General features: G+C 39.8%; 2 protein-coding genes and 1 long non-coding RNA gene across 10 annotated transcripts in view; 2 read left to right on the forward strand and 1 right to left on the reverse strand.

Moving 5' to 3' along the window:
• The window catches only part of IQCH (IQ motif containing H), a 73,615-nt gene extending 57,169 nt beyond the window's left edge, over positions 1 to 16,446 (forward strand). For 5 of the 8 annotated variants that reach the window (XM_030012942.2, XM_030012943.2, XM_041123747.1 and 2 more), the window contains 5 exons: positions 5,837 to 6,004; positions 9,101 to 9,226; positions 10,687 to 10,748; positions 13,600 to 13,708; positions 15,082 to 16,444. In XM_030012942.2, the coding sequence (XP_029868802.1) occupies positions 5,837 to 6,004; positions 9,101 to 9,226; positions 10,687 to 10,748; positions 13,600 to 13,708; positions 15,082 to 15,183 (567 nt within the window). In that variant the 3' untranslated portion in view covers positions 15,184 to 16,444. Of the gene's footprint in view, positions 1 to 5,836; positions 6,005 to 9,100; positions 9,227 to 10,686; positions 10,749 to 13,599; positions 13,709 to 15,081 lie in introns of all 8 variants that reach the window. The other 3 variants (XM_030012948.2, XM_030012946.2, XM_030012950.2) reach the window with 3 other exon arrangements.
• A 952-nt stretch (positions 16,447 to 17,398) lies between these two features.
• Positions 17,399 to 19,659, reverse strand: LOC115340933. The gene is made up of 3 exons (XR_003923247.1): positions 19,590 to 19,659; positions 19,227 to 19,559; positions 17,399 to 18,805 (listed from the first exon to the last, which is right to left on the reverse strand). It is a non-coding gene; the product is annotated as an uncharacterized LOC115340933 (long non-coding RNA).
• A 163-nt stretch (positions 19,660 to 19,822) lies between these two features.
• C5H15orf61 (chromosome 5 C15orf61 homolog) lies at positions 19,823 to 22,876 on the forward strand. The gene is made up of 3 exons (XM_030012957.2): positions 19,823 to 20,240; positions 22,146 to 22,301; positions 22,392 to 22,876. The coding sequence occupies exons 1-2, from the start codon at positions 19,904 to 19,906 to the stop codon at positions 22,271 to 22,273; spliced, it is 465 nt and encodes a 154-aa protein (XP_029868817.1). The 5' UTR covers positions 19,823 to 19,903; the 3' UTR covers positions 22,274 to 22,301; positions 22,392 to 22,876.
• Positions 22,877 to 25,217: the final 2,341 nt, after the last annotated feature.

Consider the following 25,217-nt stretch of genomic DNA (forward strand, 5'->3'; position numbering starts at 1 on the left):
CCATGAAGCAGAGGCTCTTAAGCTGTGCACACTGAAGGAGAGCATCTCCTGGCAGCACTTGGCAGCCTGTGTAAAAGGGAGCAATTCCAGACTTCATCGTATTTCCTTGGACAAACAGCCAGTAAACCTTGTAGGATGTATTTCTAAGTATTTTTTTTCCAGTGGTGGGATTCTGGAAAATCCTAATCTGTCCTTTGCTTAGCTTAACCTTAAGACTATCTAAAATCTTAACTACTGCCTCTACTTTTTCTTTTTTTTTTTTTTAATCATAACTCATAATAAAAACCCAGATCTGACTATCTTTGAACTTTCATTTGTTGTTTGAAAACTAAATATCAGTTCTAGATTTGACAAGTGAGCTCTGTTCCAGTTTAATTTCTGAACGCACGAGTGTCCTGAAAGTCCCCCAATCTCAGGTGAAAGCTCCTTATGTTACGCTAATTTGCCATGCAATCCTATCAGGATGTGACACCTACAATGGTAAATACCTATGATTGCATACATGCCCTTATTGTATATACTCAGAAAATGAGGATAGACTCAAGTAATAGATATTTATTCATCTGTACGATTGTATCATTCTTTATCTTTACTTAAACTTGACCTTTGCACAGGCCTTCTTCTAACAGCTCCTGATTTAGTGGAGGAGATGATAATTCATCTGGTTATTAACTGCCTGACCTCCATAGACATTGCTTTGTAGACTATGGAAATATGTTCATAAAATAATAAAAAAAAAACCAAAACCAAAAAAAAAACCAACAAAACACCACAGCTCAGATTTTCAAGGCATTCTAGAAGCTTTTGACACCCATTTTATAATGCTTCAAAGGAAAACCTGTTGCAATCCAATAGAAGTTACTACAGAGCTGAACCTAAATGAACTTTCTAGCCTGCTAAGAGAAGAACAGCCCAAACTAATAAGTAGGTCTGATGTTTTGTTTGTTTTGCCTGTGCTTGAAGCTCTGTGGAGTTGTTAGACTGTTTTGAAGATTATGTGCCATAAAGGTGGAGTTGAGTTGATGTTTCTAAGAAACGTTTTCATTTGGTTTGGGTGTTCTTCTTTTTTTTTTTTTTTTTGCTAGACTGCAGGAACAGGTACTATTCGCTGTCCTGAGACAAAGTGAAAAGCCTTTAATTGATTTCAGTAGGCTCACATTTCTGCATGTAGGGTTCTTTCAGTTAAACTTGGCCACAGATAGAAATGTCACATCCTGCTTGTTTTACTGGGAGGATACTCCTCCCTTTGACATGGGAACCTTGCTGGAAAGTGGTGTTCCTTGCTCCACTGTAACACTAGGCATTGCTGGAAACTGTATCAAGATCTGTTCTTCACTGCTTTTATCTGATGTTGTGTGCTTTTTCTTTAGAGCTCATGTAGTGCCACTCTTACCTTTCCCCCCCCCCCCGACTTCTGCATCAGTTTCAACTGCTTCTATATTTCAGTTTTCAAAGGCATTAATAGTGGGAGCCTCCCTGACCTCCTTCTCCTAGTTACAGGTGGCGATGTCAGGAATGATGAGTGCCATTTTATTTGCCGTATACAATCTAGTTCTACAAAGTATGCAGGGAACCAAAGAATATGTGGGCAAAGCCTTCAATCCAATCCCAGCGATGGTGGGGAGCAGCGCTGGAGGTCTGTAAATGGCACTCCTTCCTCCACCCACAGAGCCATCTGTGGAATCAGCACTCCTGTGAAAGTCTCCATCATCCTTCACAGAGACTATTCTTTCAGTTGAAGAGTCGTGTCTCCATTGGGGTGACTGGTGCCACCTTTGCTTGCCACCTACTGCTTTCTTCTCCACCATACCCTCTTTTCTGTGCCTATGTCTTTGCTCACACACTGCATGATGCTTCATCAAGGCAGGCCAGCAGCATCAGGACTGCAGAACTGGAAGGAGCAGCCAAGCTGAGACCTTCCTGTGCTCTGACATTTTAATATGGCAAAAGAAGCAGAAGAGAGAGCAATAGGTATGTCTAAATTATATTGCCTGAATTGGTCACATACATGTGACGCTTAGCTCTTCTTGCTCTAACATTACATGTTTTTCTCAGTTCATGTTCTTCTCCATATCTGCTGCTGACAGCAGCCCTAGCCGTACTGATTTAGCTTAGTGCTCTGCATGCCAAAGAGCACTTTCAAAGCAGTGGAAATATGTGTTCTTAACACGAGCCTGGTAACATCTTCACAGAAAATGAGAACTCATCAACTAAGGACTCCGCCTAATTAGAATTCTTTAGACACAGATATAAAGGATTCCGGTGCTCTTTTCTTTGTTTATTACAATTAATTTTAGGTCATTATGCTCAAGGGACACCTGCTAACTTTAATATGGTCAACATGTGCTTAGTATGATATAATGAGCTACTCCTTTCCATTTGGGAATATATATTGATGTATTATTGGTGAAAGGTGCCAGACTGATAGAGCCAGCACACAGATGTCCACTGCTTACTTCCAGGATAAGAGCACTATAAGCAGCAGCATAGTTGTTGTCTTCACAGGGCTCCACCAGCCAGACTCAGGCCTGCCGAACTTCCATCCTTGCTCAAAACTACCAAAAAATGTTGCCTATTGCCTGATTGCTACAATTTTGCAAAGAGCACTTGTGACCTTCAGGAACTGGAATGGGTCTTGGAAATGGTTCCATTGAAGAATTCAGTCAACTAGTTACTAATGATCTGGCCTGCATTTGAACTAATAAAATGGGAAAAAATTATCCATCAAAATAAAGTTAGACCCATTGCCCAGGCCCTGTGTCTTTCCCATTTCTGTAGCAGTACAAAGGGGATTTAAAGGGCACTTCTGGATTTCTATGGCAAAAGGGAATCCCCTGCTCAGGTAAAGCTGGAATCTTATGCCATCTGATCCTTCTTCCTTTCTCCTGACATTAGGGATGTTCTGAAACACATCCAGGGCAGAAGGGGACATGGCCACAATATAGTGTTCTCTAACAGTCCTGAGCCAGGAAAAGAATCCTTGGGGGTGATCCCAGCTGGCACACAGTAATGACCATTTGGCTGCTTTAACTGGCAGTAGGGGTGGTTCAGCCTCAGGCTCAGGCCCAGAATGAAAGGAGGTGGACAGGTGGCTTCCAGCCATGTTTGCCTTCCTCCCCCTTGTGCTCATGGAGACCTACACCCTATAGTTAAAAGAGAAAAAAATACGATGACTTCACCTATGTAGAATGTAACTGTGACTGAAGCTTAAGTAGGTGTTTAGAGCTCTTCTTCCGTACAGTGTTAAAGAGTGACAGGCAGGGGAGGTGATGGACACCTTCCTTCATTACACGGTAGGGACATCGGTCCACTTTGTTGATCTGAGCCCTTAATTCTGTAGGCAATGGTATGAGGGTAGTCGGTCTGAGATGAAACCATGTCCAAAGCAACTGGTTGATGCACAGACTAAGCAGAACTAGCAGTTGGTTGGTCTCATGATTTCCAGCATGAAACTTGGCCTGCTAAATGCTTTTTCTCCTCTTCCCCATGTTCTAGCCCATTCCTTGGGCAGAGAGGAGGCTGGAGCCAGCCCCTGGGGCAGGGATCCAGGAGTGCTTCTGTGCCTTCCCAGAGCAGCAACTGGGAATGTGCCAGCGGGATGTTAGAGCCAGGTTGGCATGCTGAGTTTTTGTTCAGATTATTTGAGATGTATCACACAAGTAATTAATGGGTCTCTTCTCTATATCTGAAATTAAAACAATGTCACTTGCACGTACTTTAATTTTAGTTACTGACAACATGGGATTTGTTGAGTAAGTCTTGCAAAATGTATGTGCTATCCCACGCTTGGTACAGTTTGTCTGAATCTCTACGAGGGTGTAATGAATTTGTCTTGTGCTAATGGCTGTTTATGTTTGCCAGGCTGCATTTTTTAATGCTTTACCTGCTGTTAAATGCTCAACCCATTGTCTACATATTGCCAGAACACAGCTCTTGTACTTACCCAGATGCACTACAGCTGCAGGGATGTCTTTGCTTAACTTCTGTGGTTTTTCCATCTCAGCCATTTTATGGTCCACCTTCAGACAAACTTGCCTCCTGCCCCTCTGTTTGTGCATCAACAAAGCTTCCCGATGGTGCTGTTGTAGACTTTGCGGTTAGAGCAATGCAGATGTAATATCAGGGTCTGGATTAATAGCAACCAGTTCACTTTGAGCTAGTGAACAGTCCTTGGATATCAAAGATTTTCAGCAGTCCCTGGTCTCCTCATGTAGCCCTGCCATCTCTTTCTGGGGGCAAAGCTTTAACTGAGAATCTAAAATCCAACTCAAACAAGGTTCAAGACACATTGGTTGTTACTGATTTGTTGATAATATTTATGGAAATAAATGTAATGCTTCTACAGTATGTATAGTTTATAATTATTATTCAGCTCATTGAAAACATTAGCACATACTGGAAAAGTACAAATCGATATGAAAGTTCCTTCCTGTCTTGCAGAAGTGATGATAAAGAATAAATTATTGAAGAAAATTGAGCATTATAATTGGGGAACATTCCCCTATTACTAAGTAAAGCCAGCCATTAGCATCCGATTTGCATTTTATACCATGCAGCAGGAAATATTTAAGTTGACAAATAGGATATTTAATACAGCAACAGATACTTGGCAGTTAGATATTAACAACTGTTACTGATTTGATTTATTCACCATTATAAAAAGGGCATTACTATGTGCATATGATTCAGAAATTAACTCCAGTTTACCAAGAGGCCTTGACTGCCTGACCTCTTAATATCCTTATAATGACGCCATTTACCATTCAAAGGCTTATTCAAGTCATTCACTGCTAGATTTGTTTTAAAGGGGTCCACTGTAGGGCAGATATTTGTGCATGTTAACATTTCTCATTGGTGTAGTAGGCACAAGCATTTTTTAAGTGGGAAAAACTCATGGGTAAAGCCATGCTCAGGTTATTGGGGGCAGAGGAGCCTCGCAGAAGCAATCCACAGTACTTCCTTCTGCTACACCCTTGGCGTGGACTAGCCTCACAAATCCTGCTTGACTTGTACATGCTTTAATGCTTTGAAATCATCTTGAGGTTTATATGAGGCTTTTATCATTGCCTGAAAGTAAGTCCTGCACATGGGTGGGGTGGGCTTCCCTTCTGCCTGCCTGTGGGACATGTCCCACTGGTAGCCCTACGATCTTATGGTCTGATTTCTTGTGTAGTTCTGCGAGTATAAATCTGCATTAGCACCACAAAACAGCAGTGTGAGTGGAAGCAGAACCATACTGCAAGTCGTATGGTTTCCTGCATGCTGAAGTATCCAGTCTGATAAGCCATGTACTGCAAAGGGAACAGGCTTTGCTGTACCCGTGATGACCGATACATGTCCTTACACATAGATTTCACACTTCCCTGCTCCTTTTACTCAGTTTACCTTTGCCGTCTGGAACTTCCCTTTTTCTATCACAAAATACCTATTTGTAACTCAAGGCTGATTTTATTTGACATTAATTATTCTTCAGCTGAAAAATCCAGGTGTGATATTTAGTATTTGGATAATTACCTATTTAATGTGATACAGGCTTTAGAGCTGTTGAGCTCATCTTTCTGCTTTTTCTAATTGTTGCTAAAATCTTGGTAGTACAGGTCACTGTTTTGTTCTTAGCCTTTTGATTTTCTCGCAAAAGTTACTTTTGAAATTCCCATTTGGAAGTGGTTTATTGCTGCAAATGAGGCACCGGCACAAGGAAACCGGAAGTAAGCATACCAACATGCATGAAAATAAAGGCATAGATGTTCCTTTACGCAATTGCTGAGTTTCACCCTTCTTGTTCTCTCTTTTTTTTTTTTTTAAATTTTAATGCACCTGTTTGTGTTTTGATTAGGTATGGGCAACGGACCTTGACCTTTGCTATAGTGACCAGCTGGCCTTGACTCAGCTTATGTTGTACGTGACAGATGGAAATCTGGATTGTTGCTCTAGCCGCTTTGAAGTATCTCTTGGTTCAAAGAAAACGAAAAGCCAACGTATTCAGCATGAGGAGACAAAAACTGTAAGCAGTGATTTGTTTACAAATAAAATTATTAATGTAAACTACCAAAAAGTTAAAATCTGCCCTAGATCACTGTTCTAGAGGAGCTGAAACTGCTCCTTTCAGATTTTAAACTGCTACTTTTAGATTTTACAAGGTTAATAAAGTAAACGGGATACCATCACGTTAGAAATTAAAGGAAAGGTTCTGGATGCTTATGGATACCTGATTATTCATCCTGTGTACTCAGCAATATTGATTTGTGGTAGTAACTAACTTCTAAATATTTCAGGTAGTTTTCAAGTTGTCAAAAATGTGGTAGTTTATATGTTGCAAGAAAAAGGAAGGAGGTGAAAGCACTTCCTTGACTACAGGAGTAACTTAAAAGCAGTCAAGAAGAAATCTGAGCCTTCAGCTGATGAGCTCTGATTTGGGATCAGAAGTTAGAGCACTGAAGTTCTACCCCAGCTTTGTACTTCCATGCACAAAACTGAGGGTAAAACAATCAGGGCTACATCTGCAGAAGGATCTGGACACCTAAATCCCTCCCAGCTCTCACTTAAGTTAAACCCAAATGTTGGTTCTCAGAACCTTCGTTCAGTTCTGCATCCTTCTAACTGTTCAGTATTAATGTTCAGTATTAGTATTCATTATTAATAAATTATGGATACATTCATTTGAACAGGAAGAAAAACTCATAGCACCCTAACCAAGGTGAGTTCCCTAAGCAGGAATATGCAGTCATACTCCCTCCTGCTTGCTCTCTCTGGCCGACTTACAAAGCACAAGGGGGAGAAGCACCTGTTTGCAACACCAAGCAGGATAGCTGAGCCCTGAAGACCCCGGCTCAATCTTTCTGTTTTCTATTGCCAGGTCAGATTCATCCACACTCAGTGTGACGTGCTGGGAATTCAGGTGTGCTTGCCTCTCCATGGGTGTTGCACACAAAGCTGAGGTGCTCAGGATTGTAGGTTTGGGTACTGAAATGATGAGTGCTGTGGCACTTGCTTCTTGTAGATCTCACCTTTAATCTCTCTGAAAACTCTTAAGATTGTGTCCATAATAGTGCCTCACAGGGATGTGATTTTAAATAAGATGATATTTGTGTATTGCTTTGAAATCCATATAAACAACACACTGTCACAGAAGCATGGTTAACATATTACTTGTTTATTATGCTGATTTGTTGTATTAGATCACTCTTGCTGCAGGATTTACTATGGTTCTGAACATTGACACTGTCACTCTAAAAAGGGAAGAAAGGCCTTTAGAAAAGTCAGAGTAAGAAATGTATGTATATGTACACATATAGATATAAAACAGATGCCACTTTACACATTTTGACAGAAGATTCACAACTCCCTTTTTTTCAAACACAGAGGAGGAATGTAGCACCATTCCAAAAATGTCATGGAGCTATAATTTAGAGGTTAATGAGCTCTTGATCTATTGTTCTTGTCAAGCAACCACTTTTAGTTGGAGAGAAGTAAATTAGATACGATTAGTCCCAGTAGTACAAGTTTTAGAAATGAAAAGTAATCAAGTAGCAACTTTTTTTAATTAAAATTCTGTCAGAATTAACATAAATTGTCACTATATCCTTTATTTTTCTTCTTTCTGTATTTCTGAGGGTTTTATCTCCTTAAGAGTTAACTACAAAAATGCACTCTCTCAGGAAAATATCTTTAGAAAAAGAAACAAACAAACCAAGAGACAAATGCTTTTACAGCACATGATCTGTAATGAATGATTAAGTAAAACACTTTCTGTAAAATTATGATGTTAATAATGATTCTGTCCCTTTTAATTTATTATATATTCTCAATCCTGGTAGGTTTGATTTTGATAAAATGGAGCAGCAACTGAGTTTGTGTGATGATTTTATTTTTAGAAATCCTTCTTTGAAAGAACAAATTTCCTAGATACTGCTGCTACTGTAATTATGTACAAAACCAATCACTCATTATAGTTAGGATACATTATCTTCTAGACAGATGAGGCTAAATAAGCAACACATTAATAATTCATACTGCAGTTCATTATGCATGTGTATGCATGCTTTGTAGCTGAAATAAGCACCTCATCAACCTGATGCCAACCCTTAAACAATAGTTCTGTGTTATTGCAGCCACATTCAAGTTTACGCTTGTTAAACTGCTACTTGGATTATTTTATCAAGCATTCATTTATTTGTGGTCCCCTACTGCAGAGAACAGATTTTGGAAGCTCCTTTTTTAAGTTAATGACTTGAGCAATGGGTGTTATTAATTCTCAGAATATTATAAACATGATTAATTTTCAGGCAGAGATGTATTATATAAGGATTTCAACTATGTCAACTTAAATGAGTCAATGTCAAAACAAATATCATTTTAGAAAAAATACTGTAAATTACATGCTTCAATGGGCAGCATCCCCACTCTGAATGAACAGTCCAGTATTAAAAATAACATCACAGGAAAGCCTTGGTGTAGGAGAACATCTCTATTCAGTTCTACTCAATGCAACATCTCTATTCTTTTGTCCAAAGCACTAATAAGAGTTTAAACTCAAATGCAGTACTGATTTTTATCTATAGTATGAACTCCACCTGTATCAGTTGTATAGCTCCTTGGAGTCACTGCGCCTAGTCTACTCAAAGACTTGCTAGAAAAATTATGCACACTAATGCTATAGCAGAATGCTCAGTCTTGGAGAAACCCAATTTCAAAAACTACTGATTATCCACTTTGGAATTTCTGCTATCGAGAAGAGCTGACTCTAGAACAACATATGTTACCACAGGGCAGGATGGATTCAGAGGATCCACTTAGAATGATTTCACAGGGCTCTGTTACCAATGAAGCTGTGAAAATATCAAAATGTGGTTCATAAAGAGTGATTCTGTAGACCTGATCTATAATATAAGGTTTTACATACAGTGTGAGGTGAGGATTTAATTTTGCTGCATGGAAGTGTCTATGTTCAACAGACATTGTGATGAACAGGAATTCCTCCAAATGGAGTCTTACTCCACACTTAGATGAGTTCACCAAGAAAAAGCCATTTAAATAGTAAATTGTTGGTTTCTGATATAAACTGATAGGAAAATAAAGAATCCTGTGTTGTTTCCTCTAGCCTTCTCCAATAAGCAACCGGTGTGCAGTAGCAAGCAGTCAACTGAGGCACTCCAGCCTTTCAGTAATCTACTATAATGTTCTCCTACAGATGTGTAAAGCTCACAGTGTTGGATTTGACCTCCAGGTATGAACAGGAAAGATTAGAGAACATGATATTCACTCTGCATAATTTTTGTATGTAAATTCTAATATGGTGAAACCACTTAGCACAATGTAAAGTTGAAGTGTTCTGTTTAGCATAGTAAAATGTTTAAGCGTTCTGTTAAAAACACAGCAAGGTGTTGCTCTACAGTTTTCTTGAAGAGGACTTAGTATAAATCAGAATTGTTTCATTTTAAATTCTTTTCATGACACTAATTAATGAACTCTCAATTGCATAAAGGTCTTCAGTAGTTCCTGTACAAATTAGTCCAATATTCTAACACTTACCTGTCAGCTTATTTTAGCTGGGGTGTAAGTCTTGAAGAATGGCAGTACTGAGATATCTGTCTGATTTGGCTTAAGACTGGAAGCAGTGAAGGATGAAGAGTATTACAACATGTTTATGTTACACAGTAGGGAGTGAGATAGTGTTTCTCTTGGAGACTACGGAGAGAATGCTGTCCCGGCAGGTTTGTTCACGCGGCTCTGCAGGCAAAAAGGATTGTGGCTGTCAGCCAGGAGCTGTGCTTGGGTTTAGGACCATGCTAGCACCGAGTTTTCATGAGAGCACTTGGGCATCATATGGCCCTTTCACACACCTCTGTACCCATAAGAGAAGATACACCTTCAGAGGCCAAGAGTCAGGTGATAATGGAGAACAGAAAGAATGAAGAAATGCAAGTGCAGTCTTTGCTAGGCAACAAAAAGTGCTTCAGGCTTATGAACAGAATTGTAAAAAGAATGACATGTAAAAGAGTTTAGAAGATGTTATGCAAGACAGAACAACAGATAGAGATTTCAGATCCTAGGGCACAGGGCTTCACTGGGAAATGCAGAGTTTTACGTGTTTTCTCAGCATAAACCCTCCCCAAGGACAGCACCTGCTCATGAGACCTCTCCCAGTGACATTGTGATAACTGTCACTTAGCGCATCTAAAAATCGAATGGTGAGTTTTGCTGCTGACCAAACTCTTACCAGTATCAGGCCCGTGATGAACCAGAGCAGAAAGAAGGTTAATGAAAGTTCATGTCCTGTGTATACCTAAGGTGAAGTGTAAGCTTGAAGAACAGGAAAACCTAAGCATATTTTCACTGTCTTTCAACTTAAGTGTGTGTAAGGCTTTCAGGGGTTAACCTGTCTCTTGATAAAAATAACTGTGGAAGGAGATAATTTTTAAGATACTTATGACCATCTCTTACTGTTTTGAAACAAAAATATTTGCTATTGAATAGACTGTGCCTTATGTATTCTATTTACATGAAGTTAACATATTGTATTTGCTACAATAAGTTAGAGCAATGATCTACTTACAATCCATTACACAATTCAAAACTAGCCTTTCTTAGACACAGTTATGTACTTACTGTCCCTGTGTAATACATTTATTATAATTATCACTATTTTAGGAATAATTAAAGCACCTTTGTCTTTTTATTTAACAGGAAAAACAGGGGACAGTTTTTATACTGTATGAAGATCAGAAGCGATACAGATTGGGTATGATGTAAGTATACACTGTCAGTTCCACAGTCTGACACACTTGATCCGAAGCGAGTGACCCCACAGAGTGTGCTGGCTTGGGCTCTGACAAAGGTCATGAAGGAAATGAACAATCTGAACACCATGCACTCAAGTTCAAAAACTGTCACCTACTGTTCAGGAAAGTATAATGACTTCTTGTAAGATTGGCCTTTTGAAAAGTTTTAGGGAGGCTTTAAGCATTTTAGTAATAAAAGAAGAAAAGTACAGGAATCTGCTTAGATCAAAGCCTAACTGCATTGCAGACTAAAGACCTACTGCAACTAGCTTTACAAGAACTAGATTCACTGTCAATAGCAATCTAGCTGTGAGAGCACACGGATTAGCACAGACTTACTTTTACAGGCAACATTATTAAAAACCTAACTATACGTGACGCAAAGAAGGTTGAAGTTTAATGCCTTTTTATATTGTTCTTCACAAAGTGATCACTGGCAGTCAGGCAACAGCAGATCTGATAGTTTAGTAATTCTTTAGACATATGAACCTCTCCTAAGAAGTCTAAGAAAGCATAATCTGGACACATCTACTATATACTGATTGAAAACCTCTCCTCAGAGAGAATTTGTGTAAAGTTTACTGCCAGAGTAGGACATAAAGAGTGAGGGGCTGAAATGGTCTGTTCTGTCTGCTCTGTATTCCTTTGATGCTGGAGCTATTTCATTAATGAGCTGGATAAGAAAACAGCTTCCTCGAGTGCTGGATGTGACTGCAAGTATTTTGGAGGGCAGGAATAGAATTCAAAATGATCTCGACAAATTGAAGAAACAATATCAAAAATAGAATTGCATTCAGTTGGAAGCAGGTGCAAGAAATTACATTTGAATAGCAGTAATGAATGTGAGGAACAACTAGCTTTGCAGAAAAGGATCTGAGTTACAGTGGCTTACAAACTGCCTGCAGCTCACAATGTCATGATCTTATGGAAGAAGGTAAACAATATAACCTGGGAGGCATTGGAAGTAATCCTTCCATTCTACTCAGAGGGAGGCAATGAAAATGTTTAGAGTTCTAGAAAGCATGACTTACAAGGCAAGACTAAAGGGGGTGGGGGGCAGGAGTGAGATCTGCTAACAATCTTCAAGCACATAAAAAGCCTCTGCAGGAAGGAAAAACCTGATTTCCATGTCTTTGGTAGTAGGACAAGAAGAAATGAACTTAACTTGCAGCAAGAAAGATTCATGTTTAGTATAAGTAAAATTTCTGATACTAAGGGAAGAACTAATTAGATTGTTCAGTGTGGTTGTCATTGACAGTGTTTAGTAACAGATTAGACAAACCTCTGTCAGGACAATATTAAGTAGCATTGATCCTGCCCTAGCACAGGGAATGGACTAAATGAATCCTAAAGATTGTTTCTAGGGCTATGATTCTTTCAGCCTGTACTGAGCTCCTTGTGGATGAGGCTATTGGTAGTATGCAAGTGAGTCAGATTTGTTCAAAGCTTAGATATTCCTATACTATACTGCAGTCACAATGTAAGCAGCTTATATAATTGAGCTCTAAGATAAATTTGAAAGGAAATCACTAAACTAGAACTTGTAAAATATCTATAGGAGCCATTTAAAAATTGATTTAGGCATCTGAAAGTGTCCATAAGCTGCTAAACTCTCTTAACAGCCCACTGATGCTGAAAGGTGAGCTCTTTCCTTCCCTGACCCCAGCTATGAAGTCCTCCTTCGTCCTGACCCTCCTTCTGCATAGTCTGTGGTGCTTGTACACCTCTCCAGGAGTTGATTCAGCTGAATAATTCAGCAGAAAGCTTTCTTTTATTGGATTGGTTTTCTGTGAGGCTAAGATAGAATCAGCCCACAGAGGGGTATATAGTGAGCATGAGAGTTGTGAAAGATAGGTAGGGAGGAATTGAAGAGAGGAGAAGGACCCGTCCTTTTCACAGTCAGTGAACTGTTGGATTGGCTTGTCCCTGTTTGTGGGGTTTCACTCTGTTAGTCACATACTTTGGAAAATGGAGTCCTTACGTTAGAGATACTGCATCCTACCTACATTCTTGCTAACTCCTTTGGACCAATACATTGGTGGTTGCTTCCCCGGTAAGAAACATAACAATACCTCTTGGATAACCAGCTTGAATTGACAGTTATTAATATATTACCAGAATACTCTCAAATATATTTGCCATATATTCTGATCCCAGATTTGTCTTCCATCAGATTTTCAATGCAATTTCATTATCTTAATTTGGAAATATTTTCAAGAATGTAACAGTTTGAGCTTGTGAAATCACTGAAATACTGGAAACACCTATGTGAATCATCATCCATTTTACTACATTGGAGATCTATTGTCAGTTCCAGTCAGTAAATGAAGTACATTCTTCTTCAGCATAATATCCTCTTCCCTAAGTTCATATGTATTGAGAGTCTGTATGTGCCACTGAGAAATCAAAGCCTCAAAAGCTACAAGAGTCTAAGAAATGCTGATACTGCTAAAATTTCTTTCAGATGTCTTTCACAAATAGTAGGCAGAAGCAACAGTTCTTCTGAACTAATCTAGGTGTTTAAAATGTTCTACTGTCTCAGTCCTAATTCAACGGTAGCTTTTTACTTGGAGTAGCTGAAACCTTACTGCTTACTTCTGCTGAGTTGATTAATAAAAATTATTTATTACACAAATCCTTTCTGTTGACAAGTTAAAATGGAGCCTCATCTTTCATATCTCCCTGAAGATTGCCACCTTGTGAGATTGAAAATACTCATTAAATTCCATCACCAGACAGGCACAAATGAGAGGGCGATTGTTTTTAAGCATGTGAAGGGAATCATTGGTAAACTCATTTGTTTGGATATCATTAACAGAACAATCGGAGAGGATCTCCAGGGGGTCCTCATGACCTTTGCTCGCAATCTCTTCATCATCCATCAAGAAATATCAGCACCTAATATGCAAGGCGAGACCAATTTTAAGGTGAGGTGTTAATTAACTAACGATCCTGGTTAATTTCTGTACAAGGGCTGAAAATACCTCATGCTGTATCATAAACAAGTGCTAAACCATTCCTTTTTTATTGTTAGCGGTATGTATTTTACAGTGTCTAGGTCAATATAGTAAGTCTCCCAATGAACCTGTTAGTTAAATTTAAGTTTGAAACTTTTTCTTTGAAAAGAGACATACTTTAGTGTGAAATTACTTGTAATGTAATGCTCTCAACTGTCCTTTGTAAGAGCAAAGGAGCTATTGGCACTGCCTCAGACAGTTCTGTCACAATTGTCTGTTTTATTTTAAAGGGACACCATCAAGGTAGGAATCTTAAATTAGAAACAAACTTCTCGGTTCATAATAGCTCCTTAGATTATTAACACTGATTTCTTTTAAGCAGGCAGCCACTGAGTACTTATTCCATTAGTTCATATCTTTCACCCCGCCATCAATTTCACAAGTCAATTCTGCTCCCAATTTTCTCTGCTCTTTGAATCTGCCTGCAGTGCCCATCCCTGTGTGCCAGAGGATGCTCTGGGGTGGTGCGGGGGGAGGCAGGACAAAGCGCTGGGGCTTGTCACACTGGGAACGTTCCCCCAGGAGCGCCCACCTTTACTCAGAAGCTCCTTTGTGACGACCTCGCTGGCAAAAGGAGACAGTAAAGCAATAATGAATCCAACCCCGTGCCCTGAAACAAGCACTCATTACAATGGTGCTTTTTGATTCCAGAGAATAGCTAAACTTTCCGGAGGGAGTTCTTTTGCTAAACTGCATCACCTCTAACTTTATCAAAAGTTTGTAAGATCCTGTCTGTAAGCGTTTTGTAGAAAGGTGAAGGGGAGCACTGTGTTACAGATTCGTGTCTTAAAGCACATACTGTAATTTATATCAGATTCTTTCCAGTGTTAACTCTGACTATATTTTTGTCTGACAAGCAGAGTATGAAACGACAGTTTTAGAGAAGATAAAATTAAATTTCAGCATGTTACAGAATAAACAAACAAACAAAAACCCACCCCTTTTTTCAATATGAGTGGAAAGCAACCATTGAAGAATAACATAAAAAGGAACTCTTCTTTGTAGTGAGTTAACAATGATTTACATACATGAAATAGAACACCTGTTAGTTAATTAGAAGTACAAATTGCAATGAATTGTATTTTTTATTTACCTGAGATTTGTACATATTTACTAATAATTTCCCCAACTGTCCCCAAAGTAATAGTAAATTTAATTGGTGCATCATGTCCTGTGTAACACTGGTTACCTTTTCAAGGCAAGTACTACCAGCTGTGCATTTTGGCTGCTAGATTTCATTATAATGCCCATTAAATAACTTGTATTCCTTGAATCCGTTACAGATGGCAATTCAAGGTATCAAAGCAATTCTAGGAATTACAGCAGAAAACAAACTGAAATTGGAAGAGGAGCAACCTTCGAAAGCAGATGCTCTGAAAGAATAGTTAACGGAAAATGTTTAAGTGCCTTATTCTTTATGCTTCTGGATACACTTTCTCATCTGTAAGAACAGGTTTGGTTTTCCTTCTGCATTGGCATGTGAAGTAATATTAACTGAGACAGTACATTTCCATGATTTCCAAGCGCGGTGTTTAGAAGGATATCCCTTCTTTCACAAAAATAAACTGTTGAAAAGCAGAGGATCATGATAAATGCCCCTGAAGTTCATATTGTCATTCCTGAGGGTACAGAATCTGTTTTTAAAATCTTATTAATAGGGGTCACACTGTCTTTGTCACTAAATCAGACTAGGAGATCATACTCCATTGAAAAGAGTCCTGTACCCCTGAATTCCCTTTCAAACCTTCTAAAAGACAGGCTTCTGACATGAAAGTAGGTCTAGTGTTCCTCTGCCCATAAACAAATACACTTAAATGCCATCCTAGCAGTAAGGCTAGCAACCTGGATTCCTCTTCAGAACTGACTGTCCGCTATTTCTTTTGTTATCTACACAATTTTTGCAGCAGTTGTTTTATGTTCATTTTCAAATTATCAGAAATAATAGTAATAGCACTAACTCAGCAATGGATTCTGAGAGGACCATTAGAATTATACTGGAACGATGATTCCCAGTATACCATGACTTTTGCGGATCTATCTGTCCATCAGAGAGATTCTGTATTTCAGATACTGGTGACTTTTTTTGTCACAATTGCTATGCACTGTTATGTTAGAGGGCAACAGTTACATTTGTAAAGTTATCTTTATCCATCAAATCTCTAATATCCCAACAGACAACACATTCTAAATTTTACTATAGAAGAGTGCATCTTCTCCATTGGATGGATACTATTGTCCCAAGCCTGGCAAATATCTTTGCAATTACTTCCCCAAAAGCTTGGGCAAAACCTGTTTTTAAGATGAATAATGAATGTGACCATGCAGTTGCAGCAGATCAGTGCCAGGTTTTTCCGATGCCCAAGTCTTTGGTCTGTTAGCTTCATACATTATCTTTTATGTTACCCTTTTTCTCTTCTACTTTGGTCACAGAAGTAATTAATTGCAGATGAGAACATTTGCATAAATGCTGTTCCCTGTTTGAAATAAAAATCTAAAAGACTATTTTTGTTTAATTCTTGTTTGGTTTTGTTCCTTTCTTGCATGTAATCTCAATATGGTCTTGGTTTTGGGTATACCAGAGCCCACACAGATTTTTTCTAATGTGAAATTTAGCCATAGAAGGAACTTCCTGGAAGTCTTTATGGTTAGAAATGAAAGTAACAGAGGTATTTTTGGCTGTGGTAGGTACAACAATGATCTCTCACTTGCCAAGAAATAATATGCCAAAAAGCACAGTATAATTGCAACAAGATAAGAGGTATTTGTGCTCTGTTCTACTTTGAGGGGCTGCAGACCAGCCTGTTGTTCTGACTTTTTCCTCACCATTTTTATAATGCACTCTCTCCTATTTTACTGGTAAGAAGCTCTTTGTAGATTTCTCACCTAGCTTCACACCCAAGCTATATAATGTTCCAGTTTGGTCAGGAGAAGCAATATCCTGGGAGAAAAGGAGGCATAGGAGACCACAACAGTGCCAACGCGGGAGTCAGCTAGTTTCTTAAGGGTTAAGGAAAATGAAGCCTTGATCCAAGCCAGAACAACATAAGGTCTGAGAGGCTCATTAGTTCACTGGCACTTAATAGACTGCAGTGTCCTAGGAGTAAATGAAACCTGCACTTCCTTATGTCTTTGTTCTATTCTGACAAAAGAAAACTGTACCTGTTTTTCCAGGAAACAAGTGACCTGAAAGTTCCCATGGTGAGAGAGATTTCTCAGTATGTGCAAAGTGTGAAATGTATTTTGAGGGAAAAAAGTTTTTAATTACTATTAACACTTCTGAGCGTTGAGCTGATGGAAGGATTGAAACTTTACGGTCTCTCACATTCAATTCCCATGCTGCTGGTGCCAAAAATGTATTTTTTTAGCAATACAGCAGATATACAACGAAATCATAATCTTTAAAAAAAAAATTAGAAATATAGTCATGATTCTCCTGTTCACACAACTGGATTATTTATTCCCACTCACTAAAGGAATAATAGAGTTCTTAAACTGTAGCTTGAATTTCAGAACATGATCTAGACTGGGAAGAAAACAGAGCAACTGTGAATGGAAAGATAAAACGTGGCCCAGGTGTGGCTCCTCATCAGAAATTGGCAGAGAATTCTGCAGCTAGGGACAGCAAAAGCCCAAACTGGTTCCCCAGCTGCACAGTGTGGAGGAATGCTTGTGGAAGGAGATGAGGGGCAGTGAGGTTTGGCACCAACTGCAGGAGATGTGGGCAATTAAAATAAAGGTTTCGAGCTCCTGATAGGCCAGAGCTGCAAATTAAGGTGTGCATTCACCTCATACCACTTCATGGACTTTGTTTTTGCAAGAATTGACATACTGTGTGTAGCACATGTGCTACCCATTTCAGCTCATTCTCCCGAGAGAACATTACCTGGAATTGATACTAGAAACTGTGTCTCCCTTTTCAGATAGTTGGGTGTAAAGCCCTGAAAAAAAAAAGGGGGGGGGAGCGGCATTCAGCCCAAGTTTCCACATTTAGAATGACAACTCTGAGCACAGAGCAATAAAGCAGTTCAACAGCACAACCACTTCCAGATGTCTTCTGAAATAAAGTATTCACCCTACCCATTTCCTGAAAGATCTCTGATACCTCATTCAAACGGATTGTTCAGGAAAATTTACCACCTTCAATCTGGGTTAAGGTAACAAATCCCTAGAATTTTAAGACTAACCTGGTCCTCAGCATTTCACAGTGATGACCTAACATCACTTCTCATTTAACACATCACCTGTCATAGATCTGAGGTACTCCCTCTCTTATGGTATACAGATCCTCTGTATTTCATTTTAGACTACAGATTTTGTTACAGCAATCAGGCACTAAAGATTAGGAACTACAATCATTGACAACCTTCATGAACGTAATTTAATCTATCATCTCCACTGAAGAATGGTTAGACTGTTTTTTAGTGTCATCACAAAGATGCGCATTTCAGGAGACGGTTTTGATGTAAAAATGTTCAGACTGTACCCGAATCCAATGAACACAGAGACCTGAATTGTGCAACCAAATATTATTACCAGAAGACATTTGGAAGAATGCTTCATAATACTTCCAGCCTCATCTTTAGGAGGTTTGGTCATGATTCTCGCATATGTTTGAAGTATGCAATGTTTTGCTATGCATTTGTAAATACAGATGCTACTTCACTGCATTTGTAGTATGTTGTGCAAGTAGAGGTGCATCTACGTTCTCTTAACCAGTTCAAGGTTATTCTGCCAGAGGCTGAAGGATTTCTCCTTTCTTCTTGCACTTTTAACAATAAGAGCAACACAAAATTAACAGCAAAGTAGCTTGAAATAAACACTTTTAAAAAACAAAGTAATTATCGTATGTCCACTTTATAGGCAATAGCTTTATAGGAGCTAATTTTGACCATGAAATACAACAGCAGAATATCACTCTTCAGGTGTAATACATGAGTTCAGCCCTTCACCATAGCAAGCCACAGTATCAGATTCCAGCTTCTCTTGTATCCTCAGTCATCGTTGCCACTAACAAACAAAGATACTAAAGCTAACTATAAGCTCTATTAATTATAGGAAGGTGAACTTGAGTGAAATTTGTTACTGACTATGATTAATAATTACTGGTTCTACACACATGTAGTACATTACAGTAAATAAACAGGGTACATTGTTGGGTAGTAATTGATGAATTAGCACATTCATACTACATAGCTCAATGGTTTAAGATTGCTGAGTTTGAGATATTGCTTGCAATTATTAAAAGGAAAAATCTGTTCCATTTCTCAGTTTACTCTTCTGTACAGTCTTTTTTTTCCTCTCAAATAGAATGTTTAATGGTTCAAAACTTTAGCTTTTATTTAGAAAAATCATATCATGGAATATTGGCTATGATTTTAAAGTATTTCTCTTCCAAGGGGTCTAACACTTTCAAAGAACTATTTTTTACCTGATATCACTGTCAAATTTCACCAAATAAAATCAGTGCAGCTTAATACATTTTTTTCCTGAGCGCAGGTTAATCTGGTTGATGCTGCAGCTGTGAGATGTGCCAGCAACACACAGGGTGCTCCTGTCAGCACGCACGCTGTTAAACAAAACCATTTCTAAAAATGTAATTGCCCGATTCTTTGCGATAGCCTCACTCGCTGTAAGGAGCGCTAACGTGCGCCCTTCTTAGGGCGACCGGCCCGTCTCTCGGCCTGTGTCGGGCAGGGTGACTCGCTCCCCTCGCTTCGCGGGGCTGCCCCGGCCGCCTCAGCCAGCGCCCGCCCCGCCTCGCCTCGCCTCACCCCGCCTCACCCCACCCCACCCCACTTCACCTCAGTGCGCAGGGCTCCGCCGCGGGCTTTCGCGCCTCTCCCCCTGCCCGGACCTTCCCCTCCCCTCCCCTCCCCTCCCCTCAGGGAGTCGCACACACCACACCGCCCCGCTCTCCCTCCCACCCATAGACAAGGACCTTCCACGGACAAGGTCTACCGCAGAGCCCGCTCCCACGGCCACCGCCACACCCCCGCCCCCCTTCCCGCCCTCCGGCGGCTGGCGCACGCGCCGAGGCGGCGCACGCGCGCCGGCCGGAGCCGTTGAGTGCGGGGTGGCTGCGGGAGGCGGGAGCGGCCCCGTGGGATGCGGACGCTGAGGCGGCTGCATGAGGCAGCCGTGGGACTGCTGCTGTGGCGGGGGGGGTCGTCATCGTCGTCCCGTCCCGCCGCCTCGGAGGTGCTGAGCCAGCACCTAAGGCAGCGCGGCCTGCCCCACTGGACCTCGTACTGCGTCAAGTACAGCGCCGTGCGCAACGACCAGTTCGGCCTCTCCCACTTCAACTGGCGGGTGAACGGCGCCAACTACCACATCCTGCGCACCGGCTGCTTCCCCTTCATCAAGTACCACTGTTCCCGCGCCGCCCCGCAGGACCTGGCGCTGCAGAACGCCGCCTTCACCGCCCTCAAGGTCCTTAACGCCGGTGAGTCGCGTCCCGGGCCGGCTCTGCGGCCTTCCCTCAGCTTACCTCGCCGGCTGTGAGGCGGGCGGAGAGGCGCTCCCCCTCGGCTCTTGCCGTTCTCCTGTAGCCGGCGGGTGGAGTGAGGCGCTTGCGGCGGGCGGGCTGCGCCCCTCGCAGAAGGGGCGGCCGCGGGAAGAGGGACACGCCGGCGGGGGTTGTGAGGCAAAAGCGGGGCTGGCCGGTGGGGGGCCGCGTCCCCTGGAGTCGGGACGGGGCGGGGGTCTGTAGCTTCGGGCAGCACTCCGCGTCTCCTCCCCGCTCCGCTCCCCCTGAGGTGAGGGAATCGGCTTGGGGTGCCTCGTCCTCCGCCCCCACCGGCTCGGAGCAGGCGGCGTAAGGAAACGAGAATCACAAAATGCCCGAGCTTTCAGCAGCTGTGAGAACGCAGAGCTGTAAACCGATAGTCTTTGGGGTTTTACCGAGTTCGTGTTTCTCTGTCCGGTTGTGAGAGAGAAAAATTAAACCGCCTGAAAGCAAACGCGCCAGCGCTTGTTATTTAAATGTTTAACATCAGTTGGTATGGATCATTTTCCATCTAAAAATCTGCGTTCTGTTACCGTGGATGAAATTCTGTCCTCTAAGCAAATACGCGAGCGCTAGATGAAGCAAAACAGTTTGTTTCTTAGAAAGCGCCTGGGCTAATTTTTTGCATCTTGCATACAGGCAGCGTCTAAGGTAGTGGAGGGCTCGGACCATGCTTGATCCTAAAGTGCTGCTGTAATAAAAATGCTTATAAATAAAAATGTTCTATCACTAGCTTATTAATATAAAATGAAATACATTATTATTCAAAACTTAGTATGTGGGTACCACACTTACTTAAACGGTGACACTCGCGTAACTAATTTCACCAGTTTCTTGTTTTCATGTTTCATTTAAAAAAATAAATCTCATTGGCTTCGCAAGTCTTCAGTGACTTTTTACAAAACGTGTCTGCTAGTCTTTATTTTCTGATCTTTCCAACTGACATAGTGAGAAAATATAGTCACAGAGATTGATTTCTTAATAATAACAATTTTAAATCTGATTTTATTTTTCCCTCTGCATAGTCAGACCTTTTATCTTCCCCATCTTTCTGGCAGCTACCCTGCATATTTCATATTTAAATGATCAGCAAGCATGATTAAAAAGTCAACTCATCTCTCTCTTCTGAGAATCTAGCTTAAGGACTTGGGTAAATTTAACCACGTTAAATCCGGTGTTTCTGTACCTTACTGAATTCAGGGCCTAAATCCATCTCCATTTTTTCCCCTACATTAAGTAAAATATTGTTGTCTGTAATAGATGTGTAGCTCGGCAGTGCTAAAAATGATGGCACTTTTTATATATACACCTTTCTACTCATTCCAGTTTTGCTGGAGTTGGTAGTCTTGACTACTGATCTAATTTTCCCAAGAGCAGCTTCATGTTGATGTGTGAAGTCACTGCTTGTTTTCCGTCCTGTCTCTACTCTGGTACATAGATGAACTCCGAACTGATAACTAAGTGGATGTCCAGGGATTTTGTGTTTTAGTGTTCGGTTATATACATATATTTTCTTTAATCGGTAGAAATCAGGCTGTAGACATGACCATGTTTCACTTCTTTCATACTGCTATCCTTCCCTTTTTCTATTAATTACTTCGTATTGCTGCTTTTCTTAAGCTGCTTTCTGATTCTTGTGTGCTTGATACACAAGAAGGGTGGTATTATGTACTGATAGCTGCTTGTAAGCATTTCACTAAAGGCAAAATGTTAATAAGGCAGCTTTTACAGGAATGCTTTTTCTCTAATTTCATTTTTGGAGTCATTCTTTACTATTAGTAGGTGGTTTTAATTTTCCTGGCTTGCTATCTTTGTATGTAACATGTTTTTGTCTTTTCTTAGGCATCCCAACTTTACTATATGGAATTGGCTCCTGGTTCTTTGTCAGTGTCACAGAGACTGTTCATACGAGTCATGGCCCAGTTACTGTTTATTTTCTAAATAAAGAAGATGAAGGCGCAATGTACTGAAATCATGCCCTCAAGTACCTGTCATTTGGTGGGTTTCTGTGTTACAGCTGCTACAAATATCTACTCCCTTTGACTAAAAAGAACTGAAGGCAACTTTTTTTTTTTTTTTTTTTAACAATGCCTTCTTTTACTTAACATGCTGTCTTCAGGAAGCTTGATGGACTTTTTGGTCATAAGAGATTTATTTTTGCAGAGGTCAGTAAAGTTGAAAAAGTAGAAGCCTTAGGAGAAGAATTAATATTTCCAAGGGTATTAGAATTTATGGAAGTCAGTGATTAGTACTGCTGAACAAACTTGTGATAATTTAAAGAGATACATCTGCCAACTTAGATAACTGAATTGTAGCATGTGGGCAAGGAAACTGTGAACACACTAGACATTTTCAGAATGTCTCTGAAAAGATTAAGCTGCTTAGGTTTAAACTCTGACTAGATGTTTCATAATGCATTAATTGTCATAGCTGTAAGCATGTTTGAATGAATCCATGGCACTGACTATTCACAATTACCTGGAAGACTCTTTGGAAAATTAGCACCCTAAGAAGTTAAAAATGGCTGTATCATATTTCTTCAAATGATATTTAAATAAAATATCTAAAATATGTTTTATGCTTGTATCTTTTGCAATTCTTGAACTCCAGACACCTGCATTTTTTTTTCTTTTGGTTGCTTTGTAGGTACATAACAAAACCTAAGTAATCTAGAAGATGTAGTCCCCTGTGCTAATTTACAAATTGCTGATCTTTTTAATTAATAGAGGAGAATGAGAAGATCATTTTTTGGATGCAAAATGACTGATTTGTCCAGCTGTAACTGAGCACAGCTGTAACAGGCACAAATAATGATGAAATGTCTTAAATTCAGTTGGAAACCTGGGCAAAGAAAAAGCTTTTAGGGAATTATTTGGATAGTGGAAATATGGAATTATTGGATAGTAAGTTCAAACCACAGAAACACCTGTACAGGCTATATTACTGGTGCTTGGTTTTAGTGCCAGCAAATAATGCTGTCTATTCCAAATCCCATGTCTGGTGACATAAGTTGATTATTCCAGTTTTCGTAAGTAGGAAGATAAATGTAGGTACTGTTTTTGGAGGGTAATCACTATTTCTAAATAAGTGATTATCAAGCTATGACTACAGTATAATTTCATTTAAATACTTTTTTACTTAATTCCAGATAATGGAACTGTTTCCCACTTAATGAAGCAATACATGTGGTTTTTCTAAAAGCAACACTAAATAACACTTTAATCAGAGAAGTGCTTGCACTGTTCTGTTTAATTTTGGAGAATATTCTTGACACAAGTTAAATGATCTCAAAGATGAAGAGACAGTATTATAAGAAGCCTCATTAATAATAAAAATAATGACTTAGCATTTTTCTAGAACTGATTTTCACTGTATTGGATAAATAACTGCAGCTCATAAGTTTAAAGTCAAATACTGCTCATTCATTGCCACGGATCTTGTCAATATCTTGCTGTAAAGGTTTAGTCTCAACGCAAGGCTGATAAAATGGTTTTTAATTACCAGACTATAAATACAGCTTTTCATTGGAGTTGCACCTCCACTCACTGCAGCTTGTTTGATTTCTGATAATGTGTGTTGCTGACTTTGCTTACCTGTTTTTCAATAAATGCAGGCAACAAGACTCCTTGTCCATACAGTGATGGGCAAGTCTCCTTAGAGAACATCTTTGACAAACTACCCTATTGATTACTGCAATTCTGTGCTGCTTGCAGCATTAAATAGAGACTTGATTTCTTGTTCAATGATCTCACTGTGTAACAATTAAGCAAATGTAATATTTTCTTGTATTACATGAAAATCAATAGACCTCTTGCTCTTATGAAGTTGCTCATGCTAAAGGATGAACTAGAAGATGTTTGAGGGCAGCGTGCAAATATGGTATCATACATTCATTTCGTTAAGGCTTGTATGTGACCTGTTACAGTACATAAAGGGAAAATGTGCTATTTATAAGGGATAATGCTTGAGTTATTAAATCATGACAAAAATAATTTTCAAGTATGAATATAAACCTACTTGCTTGTCTTCAACCAAAGGTAAAATACTTCATCTGGCTTTCATTCTCTTTTTGCTATAAATACCTATTTCTTAGTATCTTTTTTCATCACTCATCTTAATTTTTGGCCTGAATGCAAGAGAGAAATGTTGAGGGCCAAGAAGATCCAAGACAATTCATACCATCTTGTCTCAAAAATTTCTGTAAGGCTTGGGGGAAGATAGGAGTGTCAAGCAAGGATGAGCATGCATTGTATAGTTCTCAGCTGAACCTTTGCTGCTTTACCTTTCTAATCCCCATCAGCACAAACTCTTCCCTTGTGGCAGTCAGCTCCTAAAGGGACACTCCAGTCTGAGGACAGCAGGGTCTTCTGTTGTGGAGAAGTCCGAATGCTTGAACTAAAGAGTTTTGCTGAAGTGGACTTTTAAGATGAGCTTCTAGCAGTTTAATTGTTCAAAGATTAATTATTTGCATGTGTAGCACCTAACTGCTGTCTCTTGCCTGTAAGGTCCTTTCAGGTTGTCTTGTAAACCCATTGCTTCGAAAGACAACTTGTAGGGAACCAGGCTTTGTTAATTCCTCTGGTCTGGAATAATTTATTTGTAATTGTTTTAATTAGCAGCTTCCTTTTTGTATGTATTATACTATGCATGTGTTGTGTATGCAACATATACTAATGTTGATACGTATTTTTTTATAGATGATTGAACTACAAAATGACCCTTCTAACTTTTTACAGATTTGATCTGCACCATTTCCATTTGAAATAAAGTGTAGTTTATCTTGTAAGTCTTGCCTTAATTATTTCTTTACTGTATTCAAGAATGATGTTTAAATGAGTGAGAGATGACATAAAAAGGCAGAGAGCTTTGTTTCACCTCACTTAACAACTACTTCAGGTAAATGAAACCTTAGTC

The sequence above is a fragment of the Aquila chrysaetos genome, chromosome 5 (genome assembly GCF_900496995.4).
Source record: "Aquila chrysaetos chrysaetos chromosome 5, bAquChr1.4, whole genome shotgun sequence".
NCBI classification, from domain to species: Eukaryota; Metazoa; Chordata; class Aves; order Accipitriformes; family Accipitridae; genus Aquila; species Aquila chrysaetos.

Coding starts and splice junctions, on each gene's coding strand:
- C5H15orf61 (XM_030012957.2), top strand. CDS start 19,904: ATGCGGACGCTGAGGCGGCTGCATGAGGCAGCCGTGGGACTGCTGCTG. Junction 20,241..22,145: donor CCTCAAGGTCCTTAACGCCG/GTGAGTCGCGTC, acceptor GTCTTTTCTTAG/GCATCCCAACTTTACTATAT.